The sequence below is a fragment of the Ochotona princeps genome, chromosome 26 (assembly GCF_030435755.1).
Source record: "Ochotona princeps isolate mOchPri1 chromosome 26, mOchPri1.hap1, whole genome shotgun sequence".
Lineage (NCBI taxonomy): Eukaryota > Metazoa > Chordata > Mammalia > Lagomorpha > Ochotonidae > Ochotona > Ochotona princeps.
The window spans coordinates 4933727-4949579 of NC_080857.1; the positions used below are offsets into that span (position 1 = coordinate 4933727).

The 15853-nt window shown below is 46.1% G+C and overlaps 1 protein-coding gene across 1 annotated transcript in view; it reads right to left on the bottom strand.

Moving 5' to 3' along the window:
* Positions 1 to 2443: 2443 nt before the first annotated feature.
* AK7 (adenylate kinase 7) overlaps positions 2444 to 15853 on the bottom strand; it is a 50988-nt gene continuing 37578 nt past the window's right edge. The window contains exons 13-18 of the mRNA XM_004584307.3: positions 12049 to 12177; positions 11294 to 11362; positions 7053 to 7250; positions 4793 to 5013; positions 3279 to 3437; positions 2444 to 2637 (exon numbers count right to left, since the gene is read on the bottom strand). Of these exons, the coding sequence (XP_004584364.2) occupies positions 2599 to 2637; positions 3279 to 3437; positions 4793 to 5013; positions 7053 to 7250; positions 11294 to 11362; positions 12049 to 12177 (815 nt within the window). The 3' untranslated portion in view covers positions 2444 to 2598. The remainder of the gene's footprint in view (positions 2638 to 3278; positions 3438 to 4792; positions 5014 to 7052; positions 7251 to 11293; positions 11363 to 12048; positions 12178 to 15853) is intronic.

Genomic DNA, 15853 nt, shown 5'->3' on the forward strand with positions numbered 1-15853 from the left:
AGTCGGCATCTCGGGGTCTTATCTACACACCGAGCTCATGTGCCTTAGCTTGCATGGCTGGGGGCTAACCGCCACAGCGAGTTAGCCTAGATGAACACTGTTTAATGTGGCCTCCCAGGGCCCCTCAGGTAAAGTGTCCCGTGACAGCCTCATGGAACCATAGACAGATTGCAGACTTCACTGAATGGTTGGACACTCAAATGAATTCTACTTAAAAAAAAAAAAAAGATATGCGACAGTATTTGATTAAACGGCATTCACTTGTTTGTGTTGATTGCACCCAGAAGTTGTGTATGTTTTTAGTCCCCAGCTTCACGGTGCTTGCATGTCAGCAGGGCAGACAGACAACAACCACGTGGATAGAATGGTGTCTGCTGTTAGCAAAGGGGCAGCACCTGGATGGCAAGGTAGGGAGTCTTCGGGAAGGCCACCCCAAGGAGCCGAGGCACAAGCCGAGTGAGAGCTTCAGATGTGCGTGCAAGCAGAGCTTTCTCAGCAAGGGCCATGAGGAGTGATGTGAGAGCAGCAGCTAAAGTGAGCCTGAGCCAGGGCACAGGCCCAGGTCAGGGCTTTGCTAGGGATGTTAGGAGAGAGACCAGGAGGCCTCTGACTGAGCTGACTTATGTTTTAACAAGATTGTTCTGGCGGCCATGAAGAGCATCCTTCCAGGAAAGGGCAGGGCAGAGGGTGGGGGCAGAGCAGTGGCCCAGGTGAGCCATGGTGGCATCTGTTCAAATGACTTAGGAGCAGGTGTTGAGGTATACTCAAATGTTCACAGCAGTTCTAGTCAGCAGTCAAAAACAAGGTGGAGGGCCCGGTGCTGTGGCCCAGCGGCTAAAGTCCTTGCCCTGAACGCCCCGGGATCCCATATGGGCACCGGTTCTAATCCCAGCAGCTCCACTTCCCACCCAGCTCCCTGCTTGTGGCCTGGGAAGGCAGTCGAGGACGGCCCAAAGCTTTGGGACCCTGCACCCCTGTGGGAGACCCAGAAGAGGTTCCTGATTCCCGGCTTCAGATCGGCGCAGCACCGGCCGTTGCACTCACTTGGGGAATGAATCATTGGATGGAAGATCTTCCTCTCTTTCTCTCCTCCTCTCTGTATATCTGACTTTGTAATAAAAATAAATAAATAAATCTTTAAAAAAAAAAAAAAAGAAAGAAAGAAAGAAAGAAAACAAGGTGGAAACAACCCAGATGCCGATCAACAAAATGAGTGAACAAAAAGTAGCGTATCCATATCATGGAATATTATTTAGATATAAAAAGGGATGAAGTACTAATACACACTACGACATGAAAAAAAACAAGAACGTTAAGTAACAGAAGCCAGACACAAAGATCACATAGTTGCATGATTCCATTTATATAAGATACCCAGAACTGGCAAAGGCATAGACACCAGAAGCAGCTGAGTGGTTGCTAGGAGCCAAGGGGAGACAGGAAATGGGCATTCCATTAAGGGTGGTGAAAAACTTCCGGAGCCAAACAGTGAGAGTGAATGGACTTAGTGCCACGTACTTCACAATGTGTGTGTTCTGCCACAATAACAACAACAAAATGCAGTTATATTCAGGTTCCATTATTTAAATGAATGAAATCAACTCAGACCATTTATTTTTGGGATTTCAATTTTTATTTTCTTAAAAAGTAGACAGAAAGACACAGAGACCTTCCATCTGCTGTGTCACATCTGAATGCCCGCCGCAGTTGGGGCTGGGCCAGGACAAAGCCGGGCACTCGATGCCGCCCTCCTGGGGTCAGGCAGCTGGCATGGGCACTAGAGCCAGGACTCGCAGCCATGCCTGAAGTGTCGGGGGCAGCAGCTTAGCCTGTGGTGTCGCCCTCCCACACCCGTCCCACCTAGATACCACTTCGATAAACCCATTTCTCATATAGGATAACTCTAGGATCTTTATAGGAGTGTTTAGAGCAATAAAGACCATAGGGATTTCTAGTTTGTGACCATATTTTATATAAATTGGTTTGTTGAAATTATCCAGCAGCTCTGTAATTACCACAAACAAATTATTCATTCATTCTCTTGCTTAAACTTTCCGTCACAACGTTTCCAGTTGTTTGACTCATTGGCTGCGATTCTGACCCTTAACTCAAAAGCAACATTTGTAGAAACCAGTGTCTGGCTTCCTGTGACTCAGCGAAGTGTAAACATTCTAATGTATTTCCATTTTGAACAGCAGGGGTAGTGGGGTCGTAACAAGTCAGGTAAATTCAGTAGCTTACATGTTAGAATTAATATAGAGTCTGATTTCCTTTATGCTATACATTGAATTACTAAAAACATTAGCATGCAGAGGCAAAACACTGAGAGCAACTTAAGGAATGACTATCAAATGAGTATTTTTCCCATGGGCTATGAACCTGCATCTTATCAATTCACCTTCCAAATACAGTTATAAGGAGCTACTCATTTGTTGCCACATAGCTTGTTATAATGTTTCTACTTTATGGAATACTTGCTTACAGAGGAAAAAGGAGTTTCGAAACACTGAAAAAGCATTTTGAAAACCATTTTTTAGATTACAATGTTAGGTTGATTCCAGCTCTTTAAAAGGTACAAGATAAAAGATCTCTATAGTTTTACTGCATTTGAGGATTGTTCTTGAAGAGATATTCTGCCTACAGTTGAAAGAAAAAAAGTAGTTCAGAAGATGCTGTTAGTTGTATATTTATAACATTATTCAACATTTAAAATAAAGGTAATATTTTCTTTCAATTGAATAATAAAAATTGTATTATAAACTGTTAATGTATCAGAAGCTATTCCCCAAATAATCAGGCACAAGTTTTCTCTATTCGACTAGTTTTCTAAGACTCAGACAAATTTTATTTTCTAATATCTTTTTACGATTTATAATTTTTAAAGATGTTTTTATTTTCATTTTACTTGAAAAGGAGAGAGAGAGAAAGAGAACCCTCCCATCTGCTGGTTCATTCCCCAAAAGCCTAGGACAGCCAGGGCTGGGTGAGGTTGAGGCCAAGACTGCATCCACATCCGGGCTTCCCAGGTGGTGCCAGGGCCCAGACCACCGAGCCATTACCTGCTGCCTGTGGGGTGCACATTGGCAGGAAGCTGGGCGGGAAGCTGGGCGGGAAGCAGGATTGGGACTGAAACCCAGACAGCTCAGTGTAGGATTTGGGTGTTCCAAGCAGCCACCTAACCTCTGCCAAATGTCTACCCTCCCCCAACTGATATATATAAATATACATACATACAGACACACACGCACACATATATATATTTAATTTTAATCTCTTACCAAAAAATCAACAGGATCATCAGGTCTGACTTTACAGCACTCATTCAAACCTTGCATGAGAGTTGGCATCACGTGGGTCATTAAATAGTTTCTCAGCGGGACGGTCTGGGCCTCCAACAATTCTCTTTCTTCTCTTTTCACTTCTTCCAGTCGCTTATTCTACAATACAATATTTGGAGGTGGGGCAAACAGCCAGCCAGGGAAGGTAGGACACTGAGCCCTCATCCCAGAGGGCGGGGCAGCCGGCCACTGCTGGGAATGTTCACGTCATGATAAGGCCACAGAGAAGGTGTCAGTTGTGTTATCACAACTGCCTAGTCTCCTAAAAATGAACTGGGTCACTTTTTGTACAACAGTGATTTCTAGCTGCCCAAGTAAATGCAAAGTTTAAAAAGCAAAGTGTGGGAGGAGTCTTAGAAGTGCCACTACACATCCTGGTGTGAAGGTGCTAGTATATTCTGTGCTCAGTAGGTCCTCCTCTCTGTTGAGAACAATAATTCCAGATTTCCTTTGCGAGCTCTCCCCTTCTCAGCCTCATGGTCCGGCTGGGTGGGACTTAAACCCATCAGTTCAGTCCATTTCCTGGCCATGGGTGTTAGGATGGACACGGCTGGTGGAGCCTACAAATAAGCCCAATTCCAGAGGACAACAGAGCAGGGACAACCACTGGCAGGCCAGGTGACGTCACTAATGCGTTCCCATTACCTTCCAGGTACTGTTGTAAACATTGGTATATGGTAGAGAACAACGTGGCCCAAGATCCCTGTCCTCATAGAGCCTAAACTCTGCACAGGAAAAAGACAAAAAGCAGGTGAATGCTACCTAGTGTATCAGAATCGCTACACAGAGCACAAGTGTGAAGGATAGAAGGGCATGACCTGTTGTGGGAGAAGTGGGGGTTGGAACCTGCGATGACCAGGAAAAGCCTCACTGGAAAGAGAACCTTTAGAAAATATGCAAATCCTGTGGATGGTGGGAGAAAACGGAAAGATGCGAGCAGGCAGGGCACGAGGTACCTCATGGCCACAGGGAGTGTGGGCTTTTATCTTTCCGTGACAGCCGACCCCTGAAGGGTTTGAAGTGGAGAATGGCCATGGTACAACTGTGCTCTAGAAGGCTCAGCTGGCCAGTGTGGGAAGAGATGGGAGGTGGACAGCGGTGGACTGGGTGCCCACTGACTGAAGGAATCTCCAGATGTCTCCAGATGGATTTGAATGCCCTTTCTGGAAGCAGGGCGCAGGAGTAGGCTGAGGCTGAGCACAGAGAATAAATACAGAGGCAAATGGGGGGAAATCAAGTCTCATTTCACACTCCACATGAGGCGAACTGTGGTCCTTCTGTGACAGGTGCATCATCACACCTCCAGACACACTACGCCAAAGCCCAGGGCCTTTATTGATGGTGCACAGAGCCAGAGGCAGACCTGAGGGGGTTTCTGTGCCCTTTCTCTCCTTGGGGTGGGGTTGGGGACTCCCTTCCAGGCCTTGCTGGGCACCTGTGTTCTCAGCACTCACCCACTCCTCCCAGCGAGCAATCTTCTGCGCCGTCTCCACAGCCTCCTGGTGCTCACGCTCTGCTTCCTCAGCAGCCTCCCTGGCCAGGCGTTCCTCTGCAGCCTTCTTCTCCTCTTCTGCCTTTTCCTCTTCTGTTAAACCATAGTTCCGGGGCTTTCCGATCTCCTTGATGAGCTGCTTGATAGCAAGTCTGTTCTGAGCATCTTCAAATTTTCCTACATCTTTTTAAATGCCATAAGAGAGAGGAGATCAACACGTTTAACGTGCTAGGTCTGCCTGCAGTGGCCTGGGAATCTTTACTACCACAAACAAGATAGTATGTTCTGCCAATGACCACCACCGGGTACCCTTTTGTAACTGCCAGGGTCTGATAGCCATGGCTAGGAAGAGCTGGGCTTTGTTCTACAAGTATTCGAGCAAAGACTAGGACATTCTGTTCAAGGACTTCCACAGAAGCAAGTCCTGCCCCTGTTGGAGGCTGGTTGGGGTGTCAAGTTTCTTTCCGGTTCTTGTTTCTGAAAATCGATGATTCTGCGACGCATTTCCCATTCCTAAAAACATTCACTCAGACTACTGGAATAAGAAGTCCAGACTCCAGGATATCTGACTAATGTGACTATCAGGATGAAGGAGGAGGAAGAGGAAGAAGGAAGATGAAGAAGACAAGAGAAGCTTAGTTGATGAACACTGATTTCCTCACAGTCACGGTGACAGCAATTTGTCTTTTTCAAAAATTATTTTTATTAAAAAGACAGATCAGATTTACATAGAGAAGGAGAGACACAAGATCTTCCATTCACTGGTTCACTCCCCAAATGGCTGCAATGGCTGGAGCGGAGCCAATCCAAAGTCAGAAACCAGAAACTATTTCGAGATCTTCCACATGGGTGCAGGGTCCCAAGGCTTTGGACCATCCTCTGCTGCTTTCTCAGGCCACAGCAGGGAGCTGAATGGGAAGTGGGGCTGCTTGGATTTGAACCGGCGTCCATATGGAATTCTGGCACTTGCAAGGTGAGGATTTAGCCATTGAGCCATCATGCCATGCATGGCCTGTTATAGCAATTTCTACACTGTTCTCATGAGTGGGCATGGAAGGTTCTACATGGAGCAGTGTGCCATGGACACCTTTTCGTACTGAGCCCTCCTCTTGCCCTGGTCCACCCATACCACTGCTATGTTGATTCTCCACATCGGTATGACTTTTACCTGGCCCAGTGACAAGGCCACATTCTAACAGGGCGAGGGGAGAGTAGAAGGACCAGTGCACTGCTGGTGAGCAGAAGCAAGACCTTAAGAGAGACGGGTTGCACCTGCCACCTCCTCATTGCCTCACCTCTGGCATTTAAATGAGTTTCCCCTGATTCTTTTGAGTCATGGCAGCGTTGACGTCACTAAGTGCCCAAAGATGTTTTTAAATGGAGAGTGTGCTCACAGGGAACGATTTTTCCCTCAGCCACATTCTGCCTTGACCCTGCCTGACTGTTTTTCTTCAGAAAACTGAGGACAAGCCAGAGCTGGAATCAGCTGAGATCGGCCTCCTGCGGACTCTATCCATTAGCTCTAAGCCTTTCAACACTCCAAGGTCCAAACCCTGTTGCATCTGGCCCTGGTGGGGATCTGGTAAGCTTCCACCAGGCAGGTGGTTTGGTTGTTTCTCTCCAAACCCAGAAGAGGAAGAAGCATCAGGGATCCAGAAAACCAGAGAGGAAGTTCAGGAGTTCACCAAGCCAAGGGAGTAAGAAACAAACTCTCAGTGCTGCCCAGAGTGATGGCGCTGAAGATGAGGTTGATGCAAAATCATGTTGGCCCAGTGCTGGCCATGTGCTAAGCTCTGAGTTATGTGTTTACAGGAAATGAGCAGGAATCCGATGAAGAGATATTTGCTTTTCTGGGTAGCTGTGGGAGTAAGCTGCCCAGGCTTAAGGTCAGGAGAGGGTCTGTGAAGTGTGGTGCTCCAGGCACAGAATGCTGCCCTCAAGGAACCTGGGCAGAGACAGTGGCAGCCCATGCCTGTTTCTCTGAGTGCCCTTTAGGAGTCTGCCAGCTGGGTGTCTGAGTCCATAATCTAACCAAAGGTTTTCGTATAAATAGGGACACGCTCCCACCTCCAAATCCCCCAAATAAAGTAGCCCCCCAGGAGGAGGTTTATGCTCCCCTGCATCCCACCCCACTGGTCCTCCTCAGCCCCACCCTCTCAGGTGCAGGCTGTAGGGGGGGTCCTGGCTGTCAACACTTCGTAATCCTTGAGTTCATTTCATACCAATATGAATTGGGTGGATCTCAATTTCGTCGAAATAGTTGAAAACCGTCTCATCTTCCGTGTTTATGTCCCGGTAGTTGCTCAGTGCTCGGAGGAAGCGGTCCTGGCTGTAGTGGGTCCCTGCCACGATGCTCTCCGGCAGGTTCATCACCCGTTCCTTCAGGAAGTCATCCGAGGCGTCCAGCGCACACACAAACTCTGGGGAGAGGAAGGGTAGTGGTCAGCATGGCAGTACCACACGACCAACCAGCTAGGTGCTGCTGGTAAACACCGGAGCCACTGCTAACCAAAACATCTTGGGCCCAGCTGGGACATCATGTGGCCCCTAATGGCCTCTTTTTCTGCCTTTCTTGGTGGATCAGTGCATACAAATCACTCATTTCCAGAAACCACTGCATGAGATACTGAGTTGTATTTTCTGCGAGCACTAACTTTCTCCCTCGATTTCTTATGTCCTTCTTCCTTCCGTTCATTGCATCCTGCTTTCCAGAAAAAGCAGCAGGAATTGTATCTGGCACGTCACTAATGACCCCCCTGGGATGTCCCCAGTTTCCTAGCCCAATCTCCAACACTAGACCAGGCCACCCACTGATTTTCCAAATTCCTAACTGATGGGGCTTCCATTGGCTTCCTGTGTCCATGGATCCAGCCTGTTCTTCACTTAATGCCATGGGCTACAGAAAGAACACCCATGTTCAATGCAACACAAAGACGCTCGTTTCTTCATATTATAGAACAGGGCCAATGAATGTTAAGTGAATGAGAGATCAGAGTTGGTGGTTGGGGACAGTCAGCAGAGTAAGCTCTCCAAGGAGCATCACTGTTCTGGGGCTTTATCGACAGCAGGGCCAGAGAACACAGCACAGAGCACCTGCACGAGCTCAGCCAGGCGTGGGCCTCACTGGGCTGTAGCGGTAACATCGTGCTGGCTCATGGCAGAATGCCAGTCTCATGTACCTGCCTCTTCAGAAGCTTTCCTGCATGGATTATTCAGGTGAGTGAAGAAAGGCGACAAGTGGAACACGTGAACATTGTCACCTGTGGTGGCAACAGACCCAGGAGCATGTGTATGAATGTTGTCTGTCATGTGGAACACGGGTTAACACTGTCTGCTGTGTTAGCAGTAAAAACAAAGGCTGGGGACTGAGTTGGTAGAATAAGATTCTGTAAATTCATGGACTCTGATACTACTGCTCTTCTGAGCGGCTTGTTTTTCCTAAGTAGCTACAGTATGAGAAAGGAGACAGTTAGGCCTCCAAATGTGGGTGTAGAACTTACAGCAAAGGGGGCCCGGCGGCGTGGCCTAGCGGCTAAAGTCCTCGCCTTGAACGCACCGGGATCCCATATGGGCGCAGGTTCTAATCCCGGCAGCTACACTTCCCATCCAACTCCCTGCTTGTGGCCTGGGAAAGCAGTCAAGGACGGCCCAATGCTTTGGACCCTGCACCCGCATGGGAGACCCGGAGGAGGTTCCAGGTTCCCGGCATCGGATCGGCGCACATCGGCCCGTTGCGGCTCACTTGGGGAGTGAGTCATCGGACGAAAGATCTTCCTGTCTCTCCTCCTCTCTGTATATCTGACTTTGTAATAAAAATAAATGTAAAAAAAAATTTAAAAATACAGAACTTACAGCAAAGGGATGTCAATAAATGCATTGGGAACTGGGTCCCTGTAAGCTTTATGAGATGCAGACATTCTGTTAGCAATCCAAGAATGGCAAAATGTCATTCTCTTTTTTTTCCCAGAGTGATTGGGAGATGGAAGATTTCAGCTAATCAAATATTGCCAATAGTGAGTAACATACGTGGCTTTCCAATTTTCAAGAATTATTTTTATTAAATAAAAATCTACTGCACCCGCGTGGGAGACCCAGAAGAGGTTCCAGGTTCCCGGCTTCGAATCGGTGCAGCACCGGCCGTTGCGGCTCACTTGGGGAGTGAATCATCGGATGGAAGATCTTCCTCTCTGACTTTCCTCCTCTCTGTATATCTGCCTTTCCAATAAAAATCAATAAATCTTTTTTTAAAAATCTGATAAAATACACATCCCATTAGATTTTTTTTAAGTTCCTTCTCTTTGTAATTCAGACAGAACTTTTGGAGTTGGCAGTTATCTCAAGGTGATTACTCAGAGCATCTATGGTTCTCACCATGGCCAAGCATGGACAGCAAGTGCTAGGTCCACTCCCTTCATCCCACTGTCACGCGCCAAGCCAGTAGTTTGCCCTGCTCTGAATCATGCTGAGCCAGCTCCCGGGCAATCAGGAAACACGCCCACTGATTCTTCACTGTTGGTTCTGCCCTGCTCTGCCTTTCCTGTAGAAACCCCCAAAGAAGCTCTGACCTGGCCTGCCCTCACCTGTTGCCCACGCCTGGTGCCCTCTGGGCAGCCCTGTGTTGTACAGTGTGCCCCATTCTCTTGGGAAATGTAGGTCATAAATTTTTCCAGAGCACTGACCACTCGGGCGCCTCCAGGCATTAAAACCCCATCGATACAACAAAGACAATGCTCTCCTGGCTTGTTTCGTTTGCTTATTTGTTTTAAGGAGGCAGAACATAATTTCTGGAAAGTGTAGTTGAACAAGAACAGACTGAACATTCCAAGTGGATGATATCAGTCATGGTTGGACTGTGTGCCACGAGGGGAGGGGGCAGCCCAGTGGCTGAGTAGGCATCATTTCACCTCTCTTTTCACTTCTACACCTTGGCAATGGGCTTCACTCCTTACATATATCTGCCTAGCGAGGGGAGAAGACTTGAGTTTCAACCCCCTTCCCACTCCAATTTTCCAGTCATGTGGATACACACATTTGGGCTCTGTGAACACAGGTGTAATTCCTGCCCGGCAGCATGGAGGCAGGCGTCAGTGAGTTCACAGCTCATGCAGTGGCTGGCGTAGGACATGGCATCATTAGTTGAGCTGAATGGTGCCCAGACACCTGAGAAGTGTTGGAATTGACCGTGAAGTCTGCAGTGAGAGCATACTGCTCACCAAGGAACCATTCTTGTAAACTGCAAGACTTGGTTATTTAGAATGATCAGGGTTTTTTTTTTTTTACCCCCTTAATATTTATATATTTGAAAGGCACAGTTAGAGAAAAGAGAAGGGGGAAGGATAGATCTTCCATCTGCCGACTCACTACTTCAACAGCCACAAAAGTTGGGGCTGGGCCAGGTTTAAGCCAGGAGCCAAGAATGTCATCTGCGTCTTCCACTGTGGCTGGCAGGGGCCCAAGCCTTTGGGCCATCATCTATTGCTTTTCTTAGGCACATCGCCAGGGAACTGGATGAGAGGCAGAGCAGCCAGGACTGGAAGCAGCATTCTTACAGGATGCCAGCATTGCAGGCGGTAGCTTAATGCACTGTGCCACAATGCTGGTCCCAGAATAAGCACGTTTTAAATATTTTCTGAGGTGTTTGCCTGAATTGGTGGGAAGTCTGAGGCAGCCCATCCCTTTGGCATTTCACGTTTCTGCTACTGGTTTCGGAGCCTACAGGCACATCCTGAGTACCTGTCTCTACAGAGGCTACTCTCTGATGGGCTTAGGGCTTCTGGAGATGCCTCTGCAAGCTTGTCCTGAGCCAAGGGACCCCCGTGGGCCCCTGAACTCTTGGGGTACAACTCTGTGCTGAGGTGCTGGAAGCCTTTTTTAGGGTGAGCCTGTGATCCAGTATCTTTATAACCACACCTCCTGCAAATCGCGGCCTCTTGCAGTTTGTGGGATGCTCCCAGGAGATGCTGGGCCGGGCTCGGTTTGGGCTTGGCGGATCCCGTTGCAGGGGCCGACTGCTTCTGCCTTGTTCTCAAGAGTACACAGAAAAACCCTCGTGTCAACACAGGAGAGAGCGCGCCTGTCCAGGACTTGACAGTGAACCAAAACTTTGAACCCTAATTCTGGACCTGATGCCTTCTGGAACGGTGCTGGCACTGCTGGCACCCGAGGCGGAATGGGGAAGTGTGGAAGGCTGGCCCTGGCAGCCTCGCTGGCTGACTGAGGCCAGGGCCACGGGCAGATGTGTCACCCCGGCTACGATCCCGAAACAGCCCAGACTGTTCTCCAAGTGATTCTATCCCTTTCTGAACTTTCATACCCTTGTATTTACTGCCCCGTGCATGTCTCCAGTTGGCAAGTTGGTACTTCAGTGAGTATCTTGTACTCTTGTCATTATCTTTGTTCTTTGCCACCAAAGCTGTCAAACAGCACACGCTGATGTGTGATCTCAGAAAGACCTTGTGCTTACCAGGTATAATTAATTTATCAAAGGGAAATATTTTGCCTCTAATTTCTTCTTCTTCTTCTTCATCTTCCTCTAATAAAAGAAAATAAACATTGTCATGTTTACTAACATACAGATTGCAACAAACAAGTGAGATATCTTCATTAGCAATCACTAATGAAACTAACCAAAGATACCGACGCGTATTCTGGAACGTTTCACCGCCTGAATTTGACAGGTGAGGATGGGGAAGGAAGCATGGCATTCAGACACAGCACAACACCATTCCGGCTTAAAAAGAGGCCAAGGATATGCTGATGAATGGTACCACGGGCGTGAACCCTGAGGACACTGAAATTAAAGGAAGCCAGGCAGCCAGGAAGGTCTAACTGTGTGCTGCTATTCAAATAAGATGTCATGAACAGTGGATCTGAGAACGGGAGAGCGGAATGGTTGTTGCCAGGGGCTGGGAGGAGAGAAGAGGCGGGTTACTAATTCAGGCACATCAGGTTTTCATCGAGCAAGATGAATAAGCTTTACAGATCCGCTGGGCAGCATTGCTGGCACCGCTAGTTGATGGTGTGTTTGCTTACAAAGTTGAGGGAGTCGATCTCATGTGTTAAATACCCATGTTGTAATTAAATAGCTTTGAAAACATTTTTAAAAGCTTACACCAAAAGCATTGTTTTTCCACTTTTCTGTTTTCAAATGAATTTTTTTGAACAATGAAGTAGCAACTTACTTGAATATGAGCAAATGGAAGGGACATGGGAACTTACGACTGAACAGATCTTTGGCTTGATCGTATGTCTTTGGGAATCCGTCCAAAATGTAACCTTGGTTTCTGCAAGGCATAGACTTTAGCTTTTCTTTCATAAATCTGATTACATATTGATCTTCTAGGCGACCTGATAAAAAGAAAAAATACATATATATATGTATATATGTGTGTTATTGTGGAAGCTTATTCTAAAGTCACTCAAATACCATTGGGTCAGCAAGTGTACTGCTCAAAGTCCCTTTAGGTAAAAAACAACAAACTTAGTATTTTGAACATGACATGTGAACTCTAACGCACAAGTAAGTGCAAGAACTCAATGAGCTTGTTTGCGGAAAGAGGAAAGGGAGCAAATACTGATTTCCTTTATATGAGAATGTTGTGTGATCGCCAGCATTTGGGAAAAGCTGACTGCGGGGTGAGTGGTACCGCAGGGTTCTCTTCTCTGTCTGGAACTTTCACTGTGTTCTGGTAGCAGGCCTCTCTGACTTAATTGTTATTGATTTACTCACAATCATCTGTTTGAAAGAAAAAGGGACAGAAAAACAGACAGCTGGAAAAGATCTTCCCCTCTGCTGGTTCATTCCTCAGCAGCCGGGGATGGGCCAGTCAACACAGGAGACTTGAATTCCATCCAGGTCTCCCACCTTGGTGGGAGATTCAAGCACATGAGGCAACACCTGCTGCCTCCCACCGTGGGTCTCAGCAGAAGGCTGGAACTGCGGAGCAGGGCTGGGACTTGAACCCAGGCCCCTGAGATGGGATACAGGTGTACTTAACTATTGAACCAAATGCTCATTGATAGATATCTAATTTTTTTAAATTTTACTTCTTATAATTCTTTTTTCATTTTATGATACAGTTCCATAGGCCCTGGGATTTCCCTTATCCCCTCCTCAATTCTCTCCCCCTTCACTGGGTTCCCTATATCATCACTATAATATAGTTCTTCATACACAGTCATATGTCCATCATTGCGGGCATGGACAATGGCAGAGAGTCCAGCATCCTATTGTCAAGATATAGTAAACAGTTTCATTGGGAGTTCATCTTTATCTGGAATTACAGATGCATACTGCATTGTATCCTCACAACTGGATATGATAGTCTCGACTGCAGTTATTATACATCCCATAAATGAAAAGCCACAATACGAAATCAACAACAGGAAGAAAAATAGAAATTAACAATACCATGAAGTTAAATAACATGCTACTAGATATGACAGTCTCCATTACACAGTTACTATACATGCCATTAAATGAAAAGTCACAAAACAAAATCAAAAACAGAAAGAAAAAAAGAAATTAACAATACCATGAAGTTAAATAACATGCTACTGAATGACTAATGTGTCAATGAAGAAATAAAAATCAAGAACCTTCTTGAACAAAATGATGCTACTGTATGATCTATGAGTCATTGAAGAATTCAATCGGAAGAAAGTGTTTTGAAGAGATGAAACTAACAAAAATCAAAATCCATGAGATGTAATTTCCGCTGATCTTTGTTGGTGAAATGTGTCTCCTGTAGGCAACAAATAGATGGATTTTGTTTTTTAATCCAGTCTACTAATCTATGATGTTTGATTGATGAGTTTAATCCATTTACATTCAGGGTTAATATGAATGGGTGGTGATTTGGTCCTGTCATTTTAGCAATGGGTTGTTAATTGATTTAGTCTTCTGTTGTTATTTTACTGGGATGTTCTTCGCATTTGCCTTTGGTTTTGGTGGGTGCTGTTCCTTTTCTCTGTCAAGAGAACATCTTTGAGTATCATTTGTAGGGTTTGGAAGAGGCATATTCTTTTAACTTTACTGTGGAAGAATTTTATTTCATTTTTAAAGACAAAGGAAAGTTTTGCTGGGCACGTTATCCTGGGCCAACAATTTTTTGCTTTTACAATCTGGAATATGTCACTCAATTCTCTTCTGGCCTGTAGAGTTTCCTGTGAGGTCTCCTGTGAGTTTAATTGGCATTCCTTTATATGTCAGTTGATTTTTTTTCACATGCACATTTAAGGATCTTTTCCTTATGTTCGATTGAAGAAAGCTTGATTATCATTTGTCATGGTGAAGATCACTTTTGGTCAACCCTATTGGGAGTTCTGTGCCCCTCCTGGATGTTGTTTCCCAATTCTTTTTCCGTATTAGGGAAATTTTCCCTTATTATTTCATTAATTACGTTTGTAAACCCAGCTTCTCTTTCTGTACCTTCTGCAACTCCCAGAGCTCTTATATTTGGCCTTTTAATAGTGTCTTTCAATTCTTGAATACTTTTTTTGGCCTGATACAGCTCTGCTTCCAGCTTTTTGTTTGTTTCCCCCTGGTGACAGGAAATATCTTCTAATTTTGAGATTCTTTCTTCTGCCTCCTTCATTCTATTTTGGAGACTCTCCACTGTACTTTCAATTTGCTCCACTGTAGTCTTCATTTCTGATGTATCAGCTTTCATTTGATTCATTTCCTGTGTGACATATTCCTTTAATTCCTTGAATACCTGCTTTACGTGCTTCTCATTGTTCATAAGAAAATTTATAACAAGTGTTTTGAATTCTGCATCCCCCATCTTCTCGATGTCGTCAGCAGTTAACTCTGAAGTTAGCAAAGGGTTTTGCTCCTTTGCACGGGAGTCTTCAGTAATATTCGTTGTGCCTATGTCTCTTCTTTTGCTCTTGTTCATTGTACTTCTGGTTGTCAGATTCTTCTCCTTGGAGCAGGTTTCTCAGCTGTGTCACCACAGATCTACAGTTTGATTTTACTTACTGCAGTGGATACACAGCTCTTTACAGTCATTTGTGCCACTCCCTCCAGCCAGGGAATGGGTTTTTTTTTTTTATTAATTTATTTATTTTTATTGCAAAGTCAGACATACAGAGAGGAGGAAAGACAGAGAGGAAGATCTACCTTCCGCTGATTCACTCCCCAAGCAGCCACAACGGCTGGAGTTGAACCAATCCAAAGCTAGGAGCCAGGAACTTATTCCAGGTCGCCCATGCGGGTGCAGGGTCCCAAGGCCTTGGGCCTTCCTCAACTGCTTTCCCAGGCCACAAGCAGGGAGCTGGATGGGAAGCAGGTTACCGGAATTAGAACTGGCAACCATATGGGATCCTGGCACGTGCAAAGCAAGGACCTTAACCGCTATGCTATCATTCTGGGCCCAAGGTCTGGGTTCTTATGTTACATTTCCATCATGGTCTCCATAGCTCCAACTCCTGGCTCACTAGTCTCCACCTCCAGTGATACTGTGCTGAGGCTGCTCTGTTGTCTGTACGACCTTTCTCCCACTTCCGGTTGGAGCAGTTCCTAGGATTGAGGAGACAGCAGGTGTCCTATATAGTTAGTTGGTGGTGCTGCTGATCTTGCCAGAACCTGTTGGCTGTTAGGTCTGAGGGCTACACTGACCTATTTTGACCCGTACGATGCCACACTTGGTATTATTTTCCTGTGGGACCAGTGCAATGCACTGAACTCAGTGATTTCTCGCTGAGCTCAGCACATGTACAGCTCACTGTTGTCCCTGCAGTCTTTTTTTTTTTTTTTTTTTCTAGATTTATTTTATTTTTATTACAAAGTCAGATATACTGAGAGGAGGAGAGATAGAGAGGAAGTGGAGCTGCCGGGATTAGAACCAGCGGCCATATGGGATCAAGGCGAGGACCTTTAGCCACTAGGCCACGCTGCCGAGCCCGTCCCTGCAGTCTTTAATTCTTTGCCACACTGTATGAAATGGCGCCTGATGTACCACTACTAGAGTTCTTGATCTGCTGGTCGTCAGGTCTGAAAGATCTGAGGACTACCCGGACC